The sequence below is a fragment of the Clavelina lepadiformis genome, chromosome 5, assembly GCF_947623445.1.
Source record: "Clavelina lepadiformis chromosome 5, kaClaLepa1.1, whole genome shotgun sequence".
Taxonomy (NCBI): domain Eukaryota; kingdom Metazoa; phylum Chordata; class Ascidiacea; order Aplousobranchia; family Clavelinidae; genus Clavelina; species Clavelina lepadiformis.
The window spans coordinates 4300640-4322006 of record NC_135244.1 but is presented as its reverse complement, the minus strand read 5'-3'; the positions used below and the strand labels follow the sequence as shown (position 1 = coordinate 4322006).

The following is a 21367-nucleotide window of genomic DNA, read 5'->3' as shown; positions in this document are numbered from 1 at the left end:
ACGCATCACTCTTCAGCAAGTTAGCTAAACAGACCAATCACAACATGCTAATATTCGTGTAGTGTGGGGCAATGATGGCTGAGTAAATGCCAAAGCGGGACTTTCGGTTGACTGACCGGGACCCCGGGACAAAGCCTTTAAAAGCGGGACTGTCCCGGCTTAAACGGGACGTATGGTAAGCCTACTTAAATTGGTACTTGTTTGTCAATTTCAATACAAGATTTTTTCCGCAAATTAAATTTCAAATAGATTTTTATTTTGCTCGGGCTGCAATATATAACTGATCGCCTTTCCGAAACTTTTTATTATTCTTATGATTTCAGCAATATGTATCAGAATATAATGCGCTATAAAGTAAGAATGCGAAATTAATTACAAAGGCATTAACAACTTTCTCTCGCAGTTTCTAGTATCCGCCTATGGCTTACACCAAACCACACAAGAAGAGGCTAATTAAGGTAGAAGTAGCCTACTTTGCACTTAACTCTCGATGTGGCAAAATACTCGTCTTAATATTCGAATGTTTTGATCAATGAGCAAGTATTTGTACACGAAGTGTGAAAGCAAACACTACTTGTATATAATGTGGCGGGTGCCTTCAATAGCAGCGGCAAGCGAGACGCTACTCTACTTCCCCCTTCGAAGAGCGTAATCACCGGAGTTTCACTGCACGGAAAACTAGCTAGTTACGTTGGGTCGATCGTAGACTCATGAAGAAGGATGTGAACCAAGATTGAATGGGATATAGGCTAAAAGAGGGAAGTTGCGTGTTCAGGTCATTCGTTGTCACCATCTGTGGCGATTTGGGCTCGCCTGCCTCTTGATAATATTCAAAAGATGCGACTGTCTCAAACTTCGGTAGTTATTACCAATGATCGAGTATATACACTAATAAGATGCAAAAACTTTGCGCTTGGGGTGCCTTCTTAAAACTTTTTTTCAAATTTTGCTTTGCCACGCTTTACTAATGACGTCACAAGAGCAATCAAAACCTTTCTCCCATATAACGTTACAGAGGGAGCAACATACGGCATTTTTGTGGCCATCGACATAATGAAAACTATATGTTTATCCTATATTAACTTTTCGGAGAGACTAGCGTCTGTTTGATGACAGCTGTATAAGGGGGAACTTCAAATAACGATTCCGATTGTTAGCACAACACAACAGCTTACGTGTAAAACATTTTAAATAGTTACCATACCTGTCCACAAACCACCCATTTTAAAATATACGAATCTAAACGCAGCGATACAACGGATAACGAAATCACACAATATTTTCATAAATTTCTACAATTTGCTCATGGACTCGTTTTTCGTTAAATGCAATCGCTCCAATAGCTCTGGAAATTTAGCACGGCCACCAAACCAAAATTCGTTTACGTTGACAAAAGAAAAATACCTAAAAACAAAACAATAGAATCACTAAAACACAAAAACTATATAAATACCTCGTTTTTTCAACAAACATTTTTTGTTTAAATAATTTTTTTTTCAAAAAATATTTCAGAAAAAAAGAAAAGCGTGCGCGTGATAAAAAAACACGATATCATTTCACCAGATTTAATCATATATTTCACGGTGTGCAGTGATTAAGCTCTTTACTCTCCGCTTTAAAACGCTTTATCATGAATCACTTAATCAGAATTCCATAACCAGTCTTAATTAACTCCATTTTGCTGCGCTGTACGCGTTGGTAGACAAACAAACTTAATTTCGATTTACATTTAAGTCTTAGTGAGTTCGGAAAAATAAAATTTCGTTTTATATTTCAATGCTGAAACATTCGAAATATTGACTTGAATCAATTAATTGCGACTCTGTTTAGTAAAATCCATATATATATATATTTTTTAAAAAGCGTTCATCCTTATATTTTGGAATTCAAATACTTTTTTTTAATATCCTGATTAATGTAACTTTATTTGTACTGTAGTTACATAACAAAGGGTGCGTGTCATTGTTGTATATTTTGCGGTTTACTTTGGTAAAATATTAAACGAAAACTCTGGACCTGAGGTTGGATTGCGTAAATCAACAAACAACGCGAAATTTTAGTTTAACTATAAATAGAACATATATGCAGCTTTATTGCAGTCCGATAGTTTGCTGGTTAAAGTGTAGCTGGAGTTTAAAGTTGCGTTTGATTGCTTCCAGCAAAAGCAAAAACCATTAAGAAAAAAACCTAAAGGAAGTTTAACTGCTCTTATTTCTTATCATATTTTAACTTATTTATTTTCAAACAAGATTTACTTCTTTCAAAGTACAGCGCATCCACTTTTTATTTCCAAAATGGTGCACTTTGAATCAGTTTTAAAGGAACTAGGAGGTATAGGAAGAGCACAAATTATCGTTGGTCTTATTTTAGCTTGCAGCACCATAATACCAGGATTCAACTCGATAGCAACAATTTATATTGCAGATACTCCTGATTTCAGGTAAATAAATGCAGTCTAAAAGTAAATAACTTGATGCTGAAGTACATTCAACAAAATCAGTTTGCTTAGTAATCTATAATATCTATCTCCGTTTAACTTGGACCATATAATGTTACGTTTTATGCGTTGCAGATGCAATGTACCACCCTTAGACAATTCTTCAATTTACAACGATCTAACCGAAGAAGACATACGTAATTATACTACACCTTACAATCAAAACTTAAAAGCTTACGATGGGTGCTACAGGTAACAAAGACAGGCTGCTCGTACCAAAGCTAATGCATATAAGCTTTCGTATTTCAAATTTTCAACATCCAAAAAAAGTTGAATGAATTATATCGGTTTGGTAGGTACGGGTACAACTTGAGCGCCTGCGATGGAAGTGATTTAAGCTGTGTTAATCAATCCTACCCGCCCATAGCATGCGACCAAGGATATTACTACGACCGATCTTTGTTTACTGAAACGGTTGTGACGGAGGTACGACCAAGTATACAGCTAAAATTTCAACACTGTGAGAAGTTATATTTAAAAGTTAATGTTTTTCAGTTTGATTTAATTTGTGACCGGTTGTACTTGAACACTTTGTCGACATCTTTGTATTATGCTGGATTGCTGGTTGGAGCTTTAGTATTTGGAAACTTTGCCGACGCGTGAGCCTTCACCTTAACAACACTTTGTTCAACGACTGTGTGCTTTGGATAATGGTTGTGTTTAGATAAGGTTTTCAAACCGCTTGCTTTCAAAGCTGAACATTCCCCAATATTTGCATGACCGCAGGTACGGACGCAAAATATGTGCTATGATCGCGTACCTTGGCTGCGTTGGAAGCATGTTTGGTGTTACGTACGGCCGCTCGATGACGCTGTATATCATATTTCGCGTGTTGGGGGCCTTTTTCGCCTGTGGCACGGGGATCGCAACTTTCGCATACGGTATAAAACAACGCTGTTATTTGTGAATGTTTCTAGCAATAGCTCGCCATAACGTGAAATTTCTTGCACAGTTATGGAAATTGTCGGCACAGAATGGAGAAGTTCCTTCGCTATGTTCTATCATCTTTTTTATTCATTTGGCTACTTTATTGCAACCGCAATTGCGTACAACTGGAGAGACTGGCACAATATAATGGTACTGCTCGGAGCTATAACGTACTGTGGTTTGTTCTGGTGACTAATCGATGTCAAAGCAAATAACAGAAGCTTTTTCATCAAAAAGTTATGGCCAATGAAAGCATTTGTAAATGCTTCCATCAATACGTATCGTAAATAGCTTTGTTATATTAAAATTATACAGCTCGTCAACACGCTGGTTGGGCTTCCTTTCCTGCTTTTCGTTTTGATTCTTCCGGAATCACCGCGCTGGCTTTTCGTAAAAAATCGTGACAATGAGGGAATAAAGGTGTCCAAGCTGATGGCACGCATCAATAAAGTTGAACTAAGCGACGCATTGTGGGAGGATAAAGTAATTTATTTCACTTTTCCAGTTAAATTAACTCTAATAACTAAATTGCTTTAAATGTTTGGGGATACGCAGGAATGCACAAAGCTATGGTTAACAATATTCATCTCTTTACTTTTACGCTGTTAAGACAACAGAAAAACTTGAACCAGTTAAAAAATACTCCAGCATCGAGCTGTTTAAGCACAAGTACTCTTTGCTGGTCACACTTAACTTGATATATGCCTGGTAAGTAGATTTATACGAATGAGAATCGGTCTTATAGAAGATACAATTAACCAAACGTATTTACTAACTTGTATAGTTACTTTACCGATATTTTACATTTTACAGCTTAATAAAATATGTCTTGTTAAAAATGAATTTATGCCGACATTTAAATACAAGTTAAAAGTAAACTTATGGTCTCTGAAAACAATTGATTTCGAAACTTATAGACGTTCGCATATAAGTTTACAAACGATTTTAAGATAAGTAATCTCCGAGTTTATGTTAGCTAATATGTTTCAGGTTTACCAACAGTGTTGTATATTTCGGAATCACTTTAAATACAGGAAACTTGTCAGGAGATTTCTTCGTCAACAACACAATCAGTAACCTGTCAAACAATTCTTCCATAAAAAGATTATACATAGTTTTTCATCGCATTAAAATTCTATGTTATGTTACTAGTAGCTACATATACTGCATGTTGACCTGACCATCACTAGCAACAGTAATTGAGTTGCGATTTGCATCTGCATGTGCTGTTTTTGCAAAGATGCCGCCTTGGGTGCAGCGTCGAAATTTGTCTGTCTTCCATTTTTGAACAAAGTCGGGAGACGACTCATTCACGCATTCATGATATTCCTGGCAGGGTGCGGCCTCATAGCAAGTGTGGTTGTGAATTATTTTGCCGAGGATGATCAAAGTATGTCGAGAAGTTGAATGCAATAAAGTGTTTCTATAAATTTCAACTTTAAACAAATAAAGAAAGAAATTTTTTAAAGGAAGCGTCTGTGGTTGATGTAAATAGGAAGATACCGGTAAGAAATCCGTGTAAAGCTAATTACCGGTTGCTTATTGAGTTGCATGTTCAAAATTTAAATTTAGTTGTCTGTTATGTGGTTTCTTATTCAGTTATTTGATTACAGATGAAGACATAGGCTAGTCACTTATTCATCTAATTAATTTTTGAAGATAATTACCGAATTGATCAAGTAACGAAATAAGTAACCAAAGAACCGGTAACCAGTTTCAAACCGATCCAAGAAACCCTTTATTATAAAAGTTAAAACGAATTTTTCTTCAGCCTTAAAAACTCTGGGACTTGTGCTAACTTTTGTCGCCATGTTTGGTGTGACCGGGTCATATTCAGTCCTCTACGCTTTAACATCTGAACTCTATCCAACAGAACTGAGGTACTTTTATTGGCATTTATCAATTAAAGTAACAATTCTCAAACAAAATAGCTTAAATCGTGCATATGCAGGACTAATGGATTAGGCATTGGGATAATTTCGGCCAGAATTGGTTCAATTCTTGCACCTTACATTCTTAACTTGCAGTATGAAATTTATTGGTTGCCCAACACCATATTTGGTGTATTAGGTACGTTATTTAGATACACATTTAACGATTAAGAATAAACGTGCGTGTTTTTGCCGATAAAGTTAAGTTCAATGCTTTAGTTTGGTGCTTACTATACAGAAATTCTACAAAACTTTGCACTACAGTAACGGTGTTAATCTAACCATCCTTATAGGAACGATATGCGCCGTTCTGTCTTTGTTATTGCCCGAAACAAACAACATACCGACGATGGAAACTCTGCAAGAGGCGGAAGAATATTACAGGACGTGGAGAAATAAAAGAGGGTTTGTAGAATGATAACATGTATCACGATTTAGAACCTCGCATTGCATTTTTATCCTATTGCTAAGCTTTTATTTTGAATATTTTCGGTGATAATTTTAATGAACCTTAATACATGTAAATACATAGCGTGTGGCTATACGTTGGCTTAAGTGGAAATTGTATTACAGAAATGCTAAAGAAAGCGTTAATGAAAATTTGGGTGAAGTGAACAAATCGTTTGAACAACACAGCACCAAGCTTTGACTATATAGTTGTATATAGCGACCTAATCCTATACGTACTGTTATAATTGTGATAAAAGATTTGCCGGAAATCGTGATCAACGTTTATCAACAGTTGTACTTTTTACCCATGCATAATATTTTTATACAGTTGCAATTAATGTGCAAACGAACATTTATTCAGCTTTTTTAGTCAACGCAAGAAATAGATTATGTTGTAGATAGATAAGATTATGCATGATTGTAATTTTTATATTTATAATTTTATACAGTTCCTATTAATGTGCGACCGAAAATTTATTCAGCTTTTTACTTCCCATAAGCTGCAAATTATGTTGTTGATATAAATAGTAATTTTAGCTGTTCTTCCTGGTCGCTTGTTGTTTAATTTTGTTTTGGTTCTTACAAAATGGAAAAAACACGTTGCTAAGGTCATATATCATCAAAAACAAATAAAAGTTAAGAAAGTTGTTAAAAAAGTATCTGTAATTACGAAAGGCTGAAACGGCAAACAACAACAAACACTTTGCCAAAGTAATCTCTCATTTGTTTTCTTTCATTCTATAGAATATAGCCCTTTCATATTGGGTATTAATGATGGCTTTTTTCACCGAAAACATTCCTTTGCCATTTTCTCTAAGTTCTAATACACCTAGTCAGACTTCGTACCTAGTCGGCTCGGTTGCCGAATGGTGAGAGCGCTATAGGTTCGCAATAACACAACCTGTGTTCCGTGCTCAGTTTTCAGTAGCGCTATCTTTGTAATGTTCTTGGGTAAGGTGTTTACGACGCATGCTTCAATTTAGTGAACTATACACCAGGTAAACAATTCCAGTTTCGGGCAATACGATATAAAAAATCGAAATCCAAAAAAAAAATTTTTGACAATCGTAACTTGCACGAAAATTGCTAGCTCGGTAACCAAGGCTGAAGCGAGGAGAAACCTTCGCCGGTTTTGAGTCGTGGAACGACTTTCCTCAGTCCATGGATAAAGATTTTCACACTATAGGCTACTATCTCGTCTATCCAGAATGGACAAATATTGCTACGGGCTCATATAACTTACATCATGCAGCACGGTAGTATAAAACCTTTTTACTTGCTATGACTACTTCTCAATCACTCTGATGCTTTTTGTACAATGGAAAACAATTTTTCTAATTTTGCCTATGGTCTAACTCTTTTTGAAATGCCTATGTTGTTCACTTTCTGCAGAACGTTTTGTTAGCTTCCTAATGTCATATATAGTAATGTTTACTAAGTGGATATTTTTCATTTAAACCTGTTGAAAGGTGATAAATTCTAGTGTTAACGCCGCTGTACGTAAAGAATAGGGAGACAGGCCTGCTCCTTTCTCGGTGAAAAACTGTCATCCAGTTCGAACACGTTGGATGGAGCGAAACTCGAAAATATTGGTGTGGTTCCTGCGTCTACAAGAACGGGGACCGATTGGGCTTTAGAAAACGATGGAGATGCAGTGATCTTAAGTGGAGCCAAATGAAGAAAAGAAGTTGAACAATCACGATCCAGAACGAGTCCCACTCCGAAGGGGACGCTTGGATGCGCAGTGATGAAAACAGGAAGGTCCTTCCCGGAATTAGGCGGCAGAAATTTTGGACGCACGGTCGAGGGCGTAGCTAGTGAGAAAGCCAGTGCGAGCAAAAGCTATACGTAGAAAACCTTATCTAAGCAGCAAGTTTTGGGGACCAGCTATCACCGATCAGGCAAAATTAAAAGAAACTGTAACAATCTGCAAACACGGTTCATTTTGGATTTCTAACTTCATCAACCAGTCGAGTGATAAAGAACCGGAATTTACTTTCTATACACGGCAGATTTGGGGATTTAATTATAGCCGACTATAGGCTAAACCAAAAAAAGAAAATCAAACCGGGATTTATTAGCTCCACGACAGGGATAAAAACACTGTAAAGGTTGGAGACTAACAAAAAGGCAACTAGAAGTCCAATTCTGCCGATCGGCAACCAACAACGGAGAAAAGCTCCTGTAAAATAATGTAAAAGTCGCCATTCCGTCAAGCGACGACCGGTGCTTGTGCGAATTTAGGGAAATACTGATAGCTGTCTCTCGCATCCCGTTCCTGCTGACGCCTAATTGCTTTCTGTCGCCCATGTTATGCGCGCTTATAAAAATGAAGTATATTTCAGCCGAAAACCAAGGATGAAGAAGGAACAACAACCCACGTGTAAGCCAAGTGACATTAACAGGACGGTTTTACAATTTTTGCTCTCGCAGCTGTCAAACATAGAAAAGAATACAAAATGTTATTGAACCACGAAAACGCACGCAATCGCTTCGATCAATTAACACGTCGCGCATGCGGCGTCCTTAAAGATAAATTTGCCCAAAGAGAAAAACTCGATTATAAATAAACAAATATGTTGCGGGGCAATCGAGCTGATGGCTAGAATTTTACACATCCATTACTGAAAAAGTATAAAAAACATTATCCAACACGCCCACTAAATTCGACAAAACGAGTCTTGCAACAGCAACTTTTCACTGATCTCATATGCGCTTTAACCATGTTTTGAACCATGAACTTCGTTAAAAAAGAATAGTAAAGTTTTGTTTAAAATTTTGGAACGAGCATATTTTTATCTTTTTTCATGAAACAATTTGAAAGTGACTTCAGTTTTCCTTTAGAATCCCTCGCGTAGGCTTACAAATTTGCTGAGGTTAATAAAACCAACTTTTATTGCGGTACTGTAATACATTGCTACTCCGACATAACTATGAGCACACAGACATATATAAAGTTGAGCACATACCATCCAAGCAAATAATTAGCGCGCACACAGCGTTGAACGGGAAATGTCAGAATGGCGTTGAATTCACCGCGCGGTGTCGACGTTGCTGCTATACAGCCGCAAAACAGAGCAACAACGCCAGTCTGTTTCCTGCCGTTTGATTATCCGTCATGTTGGACTGTTGGAGGTTTGCAGATGACGACCACAATAGTAACAATTGTAAAATATGATAAATTTGGATTGTTGAATTACCGAGTCCTTTAAAATATGTATCCGCATCCGCATCAAGTTGAGTCGATCGTTGAAAAAAGTGACTCGAATTATTATGACTCTGCTGTAACGTCATTCCTATATATTTTAAAAACGTTTATTTTTAGTCTGTATTCTTTTGAATTTAAGTCCTTTTTTAATCCCGAATCAATGTTTCTTTTTAAATTACATAACAAAAAGACCTTTTCACTGTTGCATAACTTGCGGTTGATTTTGGTGAAATATTAATCGAAAACTCGGGACCTGAGCCTGGGTTACGCATGTTAACAAACAAAGCGAATTTATATAACTCCACTAAACAGAACATAATAAGAATGTATTGCAGTCCGATAGTTTACTAGATGAGGTGTAGCTAGAGTTTAAAGTTGCGTTTGATTGCTTCCAGCAAAAGCAAAAACCATCAAGAAATAAATTAAAGGAAGCTTAACTGCTGTTATTTCTTATCATATTTGGACTTATTTATTTTCAAACAAAATTTCTTTCTTTCGAAGTACAGAACGTCCGTTTTCACTTCAAAATGGTGCACTTTGAATCAGTTTTAAAGGAACTGGGAGGTATAGGAAGAGCACAAATTATCTTTGGTATTATGTTGGCTTACAACAATATAACACCAGGATTCAACTCGCTTGCAACAATTTACATCGCAGATACTCCTGATTTCAGGTAAATAAATGCAGTCAAAAAAGTAAACAACTTGATACTAAAGCACATCAACAAACAGCAAATCATCGTGTTTTATCTATCCAAATCTATTAGCGTTAAGCTAGCCTGAGATAGGATATTTTGTGTGTTGTAGATGCAATGTACCACCCTTGGACAATTCTTCAATTTACAACGATCTTACCGAAAAAGACATACGCAATTATACTACACCTTACAATGAAAACTTAAAAGCTTACGATGGGTGCTACAGGTAACAAAAACAGGCTGCTCGTACAAAAGCTAATGCATATAAGCTTTCGTATTCCAAAGTTTCAACATCACAAAAAAGTTGAATGAGTTATATCGGTTTGGTAGGTACGGGTACAACTTGAGCGCCTGCGATGGAAGTGATTTAAGCTGTGTAAATCAATCCTACCCGCCCATAGCATGCGACCAAGGATATTATTATGACCGATCTTTGTTCACTGAAACGGTTGTGACGGAGGTACGACCAAGTATATATAGCTAAAATTTCAACACTGTGTGAAGTTATATTTAAAAGTTAATGTTTTTCAGTTTGATTTAATTTGTGACCGGTTGTACTTGAACACTTTGTCCACATCTTTGTATTATGCTGGATTGCTGGTCGGAGCTTTTGTGTTTGGAAACTTTGCCGACGCGTAAGTCTTCAACTTAACGCTGCTTTGCTCCAGAGTCGTAATAATTGGAGTCCAACTCGACCTTACCAGACCTGACACGAGTCAATTTTTGAAAAGAGTTGACTTGAGTCGATCCTTGTTGATTAGATTTCAGTTTTAAGGTTAAACGATTTTATCTCTCTGTTGCCCAAACCATTGAGGTGCTGCTTGAAATAAAGCTTGTTTGTCCACGAACGGCTTCGGGCCGCAACACGAAGTAAATTTTCAAACAGTTTAAACGTTTTTTGTTGACAGAAACAATGATTTTGTTTTCTGTAAAGTTTGGCTTCAGATCTTTAGTTCGACCTGACTCAAGTCAATTCTTCAAAAAGAGTTTAATGGCTTGGTTACGACTCTGCTTTTTCAACGACTGTAACGTGCTTGGGATAATAGCTATGGTTAAATCCGGTTTACAGACCACTTGTTTCCGAAGCTGAACGCTTGCTAATATTTGCATGACCGCAGATACGGACGCAAAATTTGCAGCATCGTCACGTACCTTGGTTGCGTTGGAAGCATGTTTGGTGTTACATACGGCCGCTCGATGACGCTGTATATCGTATTTCGCGTGCTGGTGGCCTTTTTCGGAAGCGGCACGACCATTGCTACCTACGCATACGGTATTAAGCAACGCTGTAATTTGTGAATGTTTCTAGCAAAAGCTCGCCATAACGTGAAATTTCTTGCACAGTTATGGAAATCGTCGGCACAAAATGGAGAAGTTCATTTGCTATGTTCTATCAACTTTTTTTCTCTTTCGGCTACTTTATTGCCAACGCAATCGCTTACAGCTGGAGAGACTGGCACAATATAATGGTACTGCTCGAAGCTATGACGTACTGTGATTTGTTCTGGTGAATAATTGGTTTCAAAGTAAATAACGGAAACTGAAAAAAAAAACTTTTAACAATTGAAAACATTTGTGAAGACTTTTATTGATATATTTCAATCATAAATAACTTTGTAATGTAAAATTACAAAGCTCGTCAACACGCTGGTTGGGCTTCCTTTCCTGCTTTTCATTTTGATTCTTCCGGAATCACCGCGCTGGCTTTTCGTAAAAAATCGTGACAATGAGGGAAAAAAGGTGTCCAAGCTGATGGCACGCATCAATAAAGTTGAACTAAGCGACGCATTGTGGGAGGATAAAGTAATTTATTTCACTTTTCCAGTTAAATTAACTTTATAGCTCAATTGCTTTTATTTTTTGGGAATACGCAAGAGTGCACAAAGCTATGGTTAACAATATTCATCTCCTTACTTTTATGCCGTTAAGACAACAGAAAAGCTTGAACCAGTTAAAAAATACACAAGCATCGAGCTGTTTAAGCACAAGTACTCTTTGCTGGTCACACTTAACTTGATATATGCTTGGTAAGTAGATTTATGTGCGTGAGTACAGTGTTATGTAAGGTAAAAAACACATGCATTTTACTGTCTTTTAATAATTAAACCGTTTTTTTATATTTAACTTTTTCAGCAAGTAAGTGAAATTTAAGTTTGATATAGTATGTTTTGGTAAAAATAAAATCCTCTACGTTTAATGCAAGTTTAACGACGGTTAATACAAGTTAAAAAAACAAATCTAAAGTCTCTGAAAACAATATCCGAGCTTTTATGATTATTGTTTTTTAGGTTCGCCAACAGTATTGTATATTTCGGAGTCACTTTAAATACAGGAAACTTGGAAGGAGATTTTTTCATCAACAACACAATAAGTAGCTTGTCAAATTATAGTTTGTTTTAAAGATTTTTTTGCGTTACATTTCAATTCTCTATTTTTTTGCTCTTAGCTAGTAGCTATAATCTGTTTGCTAAGTTATATCCATATACAGCAATAAATGAGTTGCAATTTGCACTGTATTTGCTGTTTCGCTGTAGATGCCGCCCTGGGTGCAGCGTCGTATTTTTTCTGTCTTCCATTTTTGAACAAAATCGGGAGACGATACGTTCACGCATTCATGATATTCCTGGCAGGGTGCGCCCTCATAGCAAGTGTGGTTGTGAATTATTTTGCCGGGAATGATCAAAGTATGTTGAGAAGTTGAATGCAATGAAGTGTTTCCATAAATTTCAACTTTAAACAAACAAATGAAAGTAATCTGTGAAGGAAACTTCTATGGTTGGTGTAAATAAGAAGATACCGGTCAGAAATCGGCATAAAGCAATAATTACCGGTTTTCTTGTTACTTATTTGGTTGCTTATTCAAAATTTAAATGTGGTAGCCTGGCATGCGGTTTCTTGTTTGGTTATATGTTTGCAGATGTTGTTGGTCACTGGCTACATATTTAGATACCTAGTCATTTATAATTAGGCCAACCATATATCCACTCACCCAAAAAATGGACAATTTCGCCAGCAAGTACAATGCAAATAGAATTTTACGTTTACAGAATTTATCACTTGTTTTTGGATAAGTATACGCATATGCACAAGTAATGCATTCAGCTTGAAAATCAATATGTCTTTTTCTGAAACAAGGATACTTCTGCCGCAGTTCATCAAAAAACACAGTATTCCTCTGTGGCGTTATTGCTTAACTTTTGTGGTCGTCTAAATCAAAACAATGATATGAAAAATGATTAGACTTCATGCAGTCGCCGAAAAGTTACATAAATATATTATTGTGTTGAAAATATAAGCAAGAAAACGTAAAATGCAAAAAAGGACTTTTGGACATTTTTCAGTATTCTCGGAGCAAAATTCATTTTCTTTAGAAAAGAGGACAAATACTCCTAAAGGAGGACATATGGTAGCCCTATCTATAATTGCTTCAAAAGATACTTATTGAGTCGAATAAGTAATTGAATAGGTACTCAGGATACCGGTAACAACTTCACGCCGATCCAGGAAACCCTTGATTGTAAAAATTAAAATAACTTTTTCCTCAGCCTTAAAAACACTGGGAGTTGCGTTTGCTTTTGTTGCCAAGTTTGGTGTGACCGGGTCATATGCAGTCCTCTACGGTCTAACGTCTGAACTTTACCCAACAGAACTGAGGTACTTTTACTGACATTTAGCCTACCTATTACAGCCTTAAATTAATGATTTACAAAAAAAGCCTAAATCGTGCATTTGCAGGACTAATGGATTAGGCATTGGGATAACTGCGTCTAGAATTGGTTCAATTCTTGCACCTTACATTCTTAACTTGCAGTATGAGATTTATTGGCTACCCAACACCATATTTGGTGTATTAGGTACGTTATTTAGATACATTTCTAATGATTAAGAATGAGCGTGCGTGTTTTTGCCGGAACATTTAAGCTCAATAGTTTGATTTGCAACTTTTGTGTATAAAAGTCTGCGTGTGTTTGGACTGCTATGGCAACGCTGTTAATCTAACCGTCCTTATAGGAACGATATGCGCCGTTCTGTCTTTGTTATTGCCCGAAACAAACAACATACCGACGATGGAAACTCTGCAAGAGGCGGAAGAATATTACAGGACGTGGAGAAATAAAAGAGGGTTTGTAGAATGATAACATGTATCACGATTTAGAACCTCGCATTGTATTTTATAAATAAGTTCTGTAGATCAGTTTTTATTTTTAGTGGTTTAAGTGATAATTTTAATAAACCTTAATACATGTAAATATATAGTGTGTAGCTATACGTTGGCCTAAGTGGAATTTTTCTTACAGAAGCGTTAAGGAAAACTTGGGTCAAGTGAACAAATCGTTTGAGCAACACAGCACCAAGCTTTGACTACATAGTTGTACAGCTATCTGGTTGTGTATATATTGGCTATAATTGCGGAAATTGTTTTGCTGGAAATTGTGATCAACGTTTAGCAACAGTTGTACTTTGTACCCATGCATAATACTTTTATGCGATTGCATTTAATGTGCGACCGAACATTTATTCAGCTTTGTCAGTCAACGCAAGAAATAGATTATGTTGTAGATAGATAAGATTATGCATGATTGTAATTTTTAATTATTCTTTTTGTTCGCTCGTTGTTTAATTTTGTTCCAATTTGATAAATTAAAAATACAAGTATAAATGTTTTTCTTTTTATTTAACATATTCTTAGTTAGTGGTTCTTTATCATTTCTGACCTACGAAAATGGTATTTATTTCACCTTCTTTAATACAAGATTCAAGTCTGTCTAGAGATTACAAGTCAGCCTATTGTATATTATCTTCAAAGCATCTTTCACTCGTTGTTGGACAGCTCGTTATAGACTTGTAAGCATATGCAATACCGCGATAACATTCTTGGAGCAACTATGTTTTCTTGAAATGTTATCACTGATTCAATAGCTTTTATTTTTAGTGCTTGTTTTGTGATTTGCTAGAAAAGACATTGCCATTAGACAATACTCCTGTAGAAACTCAGTTTTTATTCGTCTTTTCTTGTAAGTTTGTTTCGTAACTTTGCTTTTTTTCAGTGATTTGTATGGTAGAGAAAGCGCCCGTCAGAGCGTATCGCCTTGTTATTATAAAGCTGCTTTTTTCTTGTTACGGCCATCCAACCATCTTAGACACTTCAAGTGAACCTGAGTAGTTGATTTAGCTGAGCAGAATGAGCGGCAGACTTCATCCAAATCGCACAGTGTTCCAGAGACTCGGCGTTGCTAATAAAGTTGTTTTAGTTCAGTTTTGAATCTCCCTAATGGCATATTGAATAGCGTATTCGTATAATCTAAAACCAAGATCTATATACAGTAATACTAAAGAGTTCTTGTTTTGGTTTAAAAGCGCATTGAGTGCTCTATATACGTATCATGCAGAAATCAACCAGGCTCAAGTCGGCGTAGCGTTACTTGAAACAATGGGATCATTTATGTTTTGCAGTAGATTGATGCAAGTTGCAGTCTCTAACATCAAGCGACACAGAGTTATGTATATTTTTATGCACAACCTTTTGCTCAGGCGTTTGTGGATCAACGATTTCAGAGCATAAAACTTTTTTCTCGTACTGCAGGTTTAAAAAAAGCGTTGATTTACGCTGCATTGTGAGTGTTGTTAAACAATCTCTCCATGTCTGTAACAATTGGCAGCCATGGCTTTCATACCATCGATCTCATTATATTTATCGGTATGTTTATATACGGATAATAATTTATCGGTATACGTAGAATTTACAAAAAGCACTTTAGGACGCCATCACTTTTAACGTGACAGGAAAGCAATACATATTTTCTTTACAAAGGAATGTTGGTTATGGCGGCACTGGTTGGAATCTATTACGCTTACAAAGATCGAGGAAGGAAATCCATTGAAAATTACAACTATGGTGGCAGAGACGTTTCACCGGTTGGTATTTCACTTCACTTTGCTAAACATTTTGTTGGTCAAACCAGAAAAATTAAAGCTGATGTAATGTGCGCTACAAATACAAATCGTGCGTTTTATTAAAGATATTTCACAAATCATTGAGCTAACTCGTTACTTTGTACCAATAACACTTGATCCATGATTATTAATGGAAAGTGATCGTCAACAGGTTCCCCTCGGTCTCTCAATTGCCGTTACATATATTTCGGCCATGACCGTCATAGGCTTCCCGACGGAATCGTACTTATACGGCTTAGTTTCACTGTGGTTTGCTTTCGGTCCAGTCATTCCAAACGTAATTTGCTGTCTTTACTACATTCCACTTTTCTTTCGACTCCAACTTCGCACCGTGTATGAGGTAAAATTCAGAAGAAAACTAAGTTTTTTATGTTTAAACCATTTCTTTATTTTATAATTGTAAAGCTTATATGAGGACATTCTTAGCGTCAACGGTCACATTTTTAGTTTCATTTAGCACAACACCTTTGCCGTTTTCATTAAATTGTCGTATTTTTAGGAAGCAGTGTTTCATTTATTTCTACGTTTGGTTGTTTTTTCACGCGGCTTTATTCTTTTAGTATCTCGAATATCGGTTCAATTCAAAAGTGCGAAAGGTGGTGTCTTTCCTATGCATTGTCAAACTGGTATGAGACGCTTGATTTGTCTTTTTGCTGATAGTTTTTATTTCCAGTGTTGACATTTACATTTTACAATCGCCAGCTTTTCTACATGGGCATCGCCGTATACTTACCCGCTTTGGCATTAAATGCGGTGACACCTTTGAGCTTGCAATGGACCATAGTGTTGACCAGCGGTATATGCACGTTTTACACTACTCTGGTAAGACCCCTTTGTATGATACCAATGGTATTCATTGCATTGCATTTTGCTTGTATAAACTACTTTGCCGCACTTGGAGCGTTGGCAGAGCTAATATAATTGGGAAATTTCCTAGTCTAAAACTTGAAGTCACTTGAATTACGCGGCGTGCCATGCATACGGCTTACGATGCAGTTAACTGTTTGTTGGTTATACCTACAGGGCGGAATGAAAGCGGTGGTATGGACAGACAGTCTGCAATCTCTTATAATGCTGTTTGGTGGTTTTGCAGCTATGGTGAAAGCCATTATAGTTGTTGGCGGTTTAGACGAGATGACCAGTGCTTTGGACAGAGGCCATCGACTAAATGCATGGAAGTATGACAATGTTCCATTAAAAATCTCTTTACGTTTATGAGATCATTAAAATAAGTTTTAGAAATATTTTCACAGCTTCTTAGAAAATTAATTTTCTAAAATTAAAGGTTCGACCTAGATCCAACACTACAAAGAACAGCTTGGTCTTATTTCATTGGATCAACTTTTGTTTTTAATTGCGCGGCGTGCGTCGGTCAACCTTCTGCCCAAAGGTTTCTCTCCTGCAAGTCGGTTAAGCAAGCTCGGATGTGAGATGTTTTTCGGACTAATTTCCTCAGACTTACTTCATCTAAAACTCATGAAACACTCGACATTAAAACACGATTGGTTTGTTTACAGAGCTGCATTGGTATCGGTTCTTCCGACCATGATCTTTCTGATTGTGGCCACGATCAGCGGATGTGCTGCTTATGCTTATTTCGAGAACTGCGACCCACGTTCTTCAGGAAAAATCACCAAAAACGACCAGCTTATGGCGTATCTGGTCTCAGATGTGTTTCGGGACGTGCCCGGCATGACAGGGCTCTTTATATCGGCTGCTTTTAGCGGAACACTCAGGTGAATTCTTGGCTCGCGAATTTTTCTATAGTTCATTAAAATTAGTAATTTGGTTCTTTATCAAATTTAAAAATGTAGTTTTATTTTTTGATTTCAGCACAGTCTCATCAGGAATTAATTCAATTGGTTCGCTTTTATTAGAAGATTTTCTACTCCCTTACAAACCTCAAATGAAAGAAGTTACCAAACTCACAACAAGTAAAGTTTCAGGTAACGTATAAATAGTTCAGTTTGACAAAATGATTGTTTTGTTAGTAGATCTTTACAACGAAAACAACGGAAACTCTGGAGGTAGTAAAATGTCAATGTTATGTAATTTCGGCCTGTTACGTAACTTTTATGACGTAACTGGCGTCACACACGCTGAATAAATCTCAGCTGTTTACGACCTTACCAACAGTTTTATAATCTTACACATTACGTAACAATGGGTAAACGCTGACGCAATCAACCGAAATTTCTGAGCGAAGTTAAGGCAAACAGACCTGGCTGCCTAAAATCCAAAAGTATATACAGTGAGACCTCGTTAATCCGGACCACTTCGTTTCGTCAAAAAATGTCGGTTTAGCGGGGTATCCGGATTATTGGAAAGTAAAAAATCAATCAATCTTGCAAATGCAGCACCGTGTTCAAAACGCAGTATGCACCTTACTCCAATTCTAAGTACCGAGTTTCTGGCTGGACAGCAACAAAAATAAAATTATATTTTTTGTATGATCCGACCCAGTGTCGAACCCCAGAACCACCGTATTAAAGACGAATGCTCTAAGCCAGAAGTGACGAACATGCCGCAAATCGGTTTGACAACCGCTCTTGCATGGCGAAGCATTCCGGCGGGACCAGCAGTCTAGAACTTTCTTAGGCCTGTTTCCAATTTTTGCGCAATGCGATATCAAAAGCTGATAGCACGATTGAGTCGCAGCAGTATGTCTTCAATAGATTGCCGCACTCAACCTATGTAATGTACGTATTTTTTTGCGACCGCGGAAGCGTTGTTTGTTAGTGTTGATGAACAATTTATTTTTTCGTTTCTAAAATACTGTACAGTATTTCATAGTATGACTAAAAAGCTGTGCGGCTTACTCAGCTGTAACTGACAAAGTGGCTTGCCACAACGAATAGGACCGTCACCGCTGCTACAACGTCATTATGCAACGCAACGTAATTATGCGTAGATAATAATCGGCTATTGTTTCGTCAACTAACTAACATACTGTATTAGGACAATCGTGAATCATTTTCGCTTAACTGTTAATAATCCGGTTTATCGGATTTTATTGCTATTGATTTAGCACATTTGTTCCAAAACTTTTGTGTCGGAGTCGGACAGCGGGGTTTCCGGATTAAAGGGGTAAAATGCATAGGAAGAAATCCGTTCCCGGCAGTTTTGTGTCGGATAGCGGGGATTCCGGTTCATCGGGGTACGGATTAACGAGGTCCCACTGTATATGCATAAGTAAAAAACCTCTCTAAATTCAACAACACCTTCAATGAAATGCAATCAATCTTTAAGAACTAAACAGCAAAGCCAATTCAATTTTCTTTTTAGCAATTATGTTTGGATGCTTGGTGCTCTGTATGGCTTTTCTCACCGAAAAGATGAATGGTACTGTCATGTCCATTGCAACGTCATTAGACGGCTCAATTAGTGGACCACTTCTTGGCCTCTTTACACTAGGCATCTTTTTCCCTTGGACCAATACCATTGTAAGTTGTTGTTTGAAATTTGGCCGCTCTTAAGATACTTCAAAGAAATGCGTATTGTCTTTAATGGCGTATGGAGTGGAATAATTCCACTTTATAAGTGACGCACATTATAGCTAAAATTCACTTTTACGACTGTTCTAATACTTAAGGGTAAGCGTTAGACTTTAGGTCAGTATTGGAAATGACATTTGAAAATGCGTTTTTAATATTGAAGTTGTCTAGAATTCTGAACATATTGTTTGAAATATATCTACGTGTGTGTTAAGAAAAAACCTATTGTTTGTCATAATATCGTTGTTAAATCATTATTGTTTGTTAAAATAGTAAAAATCTGTTGCTCGTGTGTGGTAGGCTACTGATGCGTCAAACACTTCATATCAAACCTTTTCGTTAAAATTTTTTGCCTGTACGTAATCTGCTTTCAGGGAGGCATTACTGGTTTTCTCGTGGGAACAACAATAACCGCCTGGATTGCCCTTAGTGCGATTATGTACGGAAGACCACCAGATAAAACTGGTCTTCTGACGGTGTCCATTGCTAATTGCAGCCACCAAACAAACCTGACCACATATCTCAGCACTCGACAACCGTTTACAGTTGCAGATGCAACAACAATTGAGCAAGAGAATAGTCTGAAGTGAGTGACTTATTTTGTATGACGTAACCTTTTACGTCGGTCTGAAAGAAAACATTGCCGGTTATATAACCGATTTTTCGATTTTAACAGGCCAGCTCTTTACTACTCCTTGTGGTCAATCTCATTATATTATCACAACGCGTTGGGTTTTGGTTTGACGCTTGTCATTGGACTGTTGATGTCATTTCTTTCAGGTATATTTGTGAAAAAACAATTGCGTTATTTTGTTGTACAGTAGCAAACTTCTTGCGGTTGCTTTTTTTAAATAATAATTAAATATTTCTAATCGCTCTTCACGCAAATAACTATTGCTAATCACGTGATAAACTGTATAATCTATACTATATGTTAAAGAAAATACCAATCGTGTAAAAACCAAATGTAATCGTTGCATATCTTACTGATATATTTTTAAGTCGACTAAGTTATCATATCAGCCTGGAAGAAGATTTGTTAATAATGGCTAAATCAATCTTCAACTGAAACGTTTTCAGGGCCCAAGAAACCGTCGGAAAGTGACTCGCGTTTGTTCCAGCCTTTTCTTGATCATCCGTGCTTTCCTCAAAAAATCCGCACGTTTTTTCGCTTTGGTGTTCCTGATGCCACACCAACTAGATGCGCTGATGTTGAGCCGCCCGAAACAATTCAACTGCTCAGGCATCAGATCAAATCAAAAAAAGAAGATTTATACATTTCTGCAACTTCCAACTCCAGCGATGCTTTAACCTCCTGATGTTGTTTCTTAAAAAAGTACAAGCAAAACTATGAAGTCGTTTCCCACGCTTCCTATAGTGTGTTTAGATAATTACAATGTTACCTATATCCCTACTTGTACTTTTTGCTATCGTTTCAATCTGCTTGTATTCGTCTTGCCAGTTCAGTTAAATTGCATTCAGAAATATTTCATATTTCAGCAGAAATTGCTTATTATCTCAAAGCTGTGATGTGTGTTTTGGATTTTATTGATAGATTTTGGCTAAATCATGCTGCCTTGCCCCAGTGTTGCTGGAAACGTCTATACTCTACAGATTATAACTGCCACAAAATATAAATCGAACAAATCAAAAGAATTACTTCGCCTAATCGATTCAACAACCCCGAGTTTTGTCCTCATCAAAAACAGGGTTAACAAGGGCAAGTCGAAAGGAGATTTTTAAAAATCACGTTTTCGAGCTAACACGAAGTTTTATAATAAAAGTTCAAAGTCTTGTAAAATCGAGATTTTTTAAACAGTTAAATTACGTTTTTAGACAAAACATTTACAAAATGAAACAGTCAGTCAACGCAAAGTTAGTAAAAATATGTGAAACTAAACTGACGTGCATGTTATCTGCAAAGTTAAGGTTTAATTGTTTAACTACACCTATACGTATAACAGAAAGCAAAAACGAAAAAGCGTTGCTCTGAAGCAAAATAACTTGTAAATATTTTATTTTAGCAACGAGTGATTAATATTACTTCGCTAAAATTATTCCAAATTGTTTATCTGAAGTTTAAAAAAGTTTTTATGTTTTCAGCTGAGCAAGATTTTTGTACAAAAGTCACGTTGAGAACGCCAAATAGCCAAATCGTAACCAAGTCATCAAACTCGGTTCGCAAGTCAAGTCAAGTCACTCGGAAAA

The 21367-nt window shown here is 36.7% G+C and overlaps 3 protein-coding genes and 1 long non-coding RNA gene across 4 annotated transcripts; all 4 read left to right on the top strand.

Annotated features, from left to right (window-relative positions):
- The first annotated feature begins 3245 nt into the window (after positions 1 to 3245).
- LOC143458831 (solute carrier family 22 member 3-like) lies at positions 3246 to 4831 on the top strand. Its single transcript, XM_076955708.1, has 6 exons — positions 3246 to 3378; positions 3450 to 3574; positions 3740 to 3907; positions 4035 to 4132; positions 4415 to 4563; positions 4665 to 4831. Exons 1-6 carry the CDS (start codon positions 3246 to 3248, stop codon positions 4829 to 4831), a joined length of 840 nt encoding a protein of 279 aa, XP_076811823.1.
- Positions 4832 to 5354: 523 nt separating this feature from the next.
- On the top strand, positions 5355 to 6120 carry LOC143460449 (uncharacterized). The gene is made up of 3 exons (XR_013117886.1): positions 5355 to 5494; positions 5649 to 5760; positions 5929 to 6120. It is a non-coding gene; the product is annotated as an uncharacterized LOC143460449 (long non-coding RNA).
- A 3266-nt stretch (positions 6121 to 9386) lies between these two features.
- LOC143460448 (organic cation transporter protein-like) lies at positions 9387 to 14300 on the top strand. Its single transcript, XM_076957944.1, has 14 exons — positions 9387 to 9686; positions 9820 to 9936; positions 10041 to 10170; positions 10242 to 10345; positions 10829 to 10983; positions 11055 to 11179; positions 11346 to 11513; positions 11640 to 11737; positions 11999 to 12081; positions 12245 to 12394; positions 13256 to 13364; positions 13446 to 13564; positions 13722 to 13833; positions 14009 to 14300. Exons 1-14 carry the CDS (start codon positions 9541 to 9543, stop codon positions 14070 to 14072), a joined length of 1680 nt encoding a protein of 559 aa, XP_076814059.1. The 5' UTR covers positions 9387 to 9540; the 3' UTR covers positions 14073 to 14300.
- Positions 14301 to 14904: 604 nt separating this feature from the next.
- Positions 14905 to 20682, top strand: LOC143460447 (sodium-coupled monocarboxylate transporter 1-like). Its single transcript, XM_076957943.1, has 13 exons — positions 14905 to 15408; positions 15523 to 15626; positions 15817 to 16005; positions 16226 to 16291; positions 16368 to 16487; positions 16689 to 16843; positions 16951 to 17091; positions 17183 to 17401; positions 17499 to 17611; positions 18951 to 19108; positions 19534 to 19745; positions 19836 to 19939; positions 20240 to 20682. Exons 1-13 carry the CDS (start codon positions 15351 to 15353, stop codon positions 20476 to 20478), a joined length of 1878 nt encoding a protein of 625 aa, XP_076814058.1. The 5' UTR covers positions 14905 to 15350; the 3' UTR covers positions 20479 to 20682.
- Positions 20683 to 21367: the final 685 nt, after the last annotated feature.

What these genes read in the sequence shown, in the direction of transcription:
- LOC143458831 (XM_076955708.1), top strand. Translation starts at nt 3,246, where the DNA reads ATGATCGCGTACCTTGGCTGCGTTGGAAGCATGTTTGGTGTTACGTAC. An exon ending in ACGCATTGTGGGAGGATAAA is followed by an intron (nt 3,908 to 4,034) that starts GTAATTTATTTC and finishes TACGCTGTTAAG; the next exon opens with ACAACAGAAAAACTTGAACC. An exon ending in CTTAACTTGATATATGCCTG is followed by an intron (nt 4,133 to 4,414) that starts GTAAGTAGATTT and finishes AATATGTTTCAG; the next exon opens with GTTTACCAACAGTGTTGTAT.
- LOC143460448 (XM_076957944.1), top strand. Translation starts at nt 9,541, where the DNA reads ATGGTGCACTTTGAATCAGTTTTAAAGGAACTGGGAGGTATAGGAAGA. An exon ending in TTTTGCCGGGAATGATCAAA is followed by an intron (nt 12,395 to 13,255) that starts GTATGTTGAGAA and finishes CTTTTTCCTCAG; the next exon opens with CCTTAAAAACACTGGGAGTT. An exon ending in ACGTGGAGAAATAAAAGAGG is followed by an intron (nt 13,834 to 14,008) that starts GTTTGTAGAATG and finishes TTTTTCTTACAG; the next exon opens with AAGCGTTAAGGAAAACTTGG.
- LOC143460447 (XM_076957943.1), top strand. Translation starts at nt 15,351, where the DNA reads ATGTCTGTAACAATTGGCAGCCATGGCTTTCATACCATCGATCTCATT. An exon ending in TCGGTTAAGCAAGCTCGGAT is followed by an intron (nt 17,092 to 17,182) that starts GTGAGATGTTTT and finishes GTTTGTTTACAG; the next exon opens with AGCTGCATTGGTATCGGTTC. An exon ending in GAGCAAGAGAATAGTCTGAA is followed by an intron (nt 19,746 to 19,835) that starts GTGAGTGACTTA and finishes CGATTTTAACAG; the next exon opens with GCCAGCTCTTTACTACTCCT.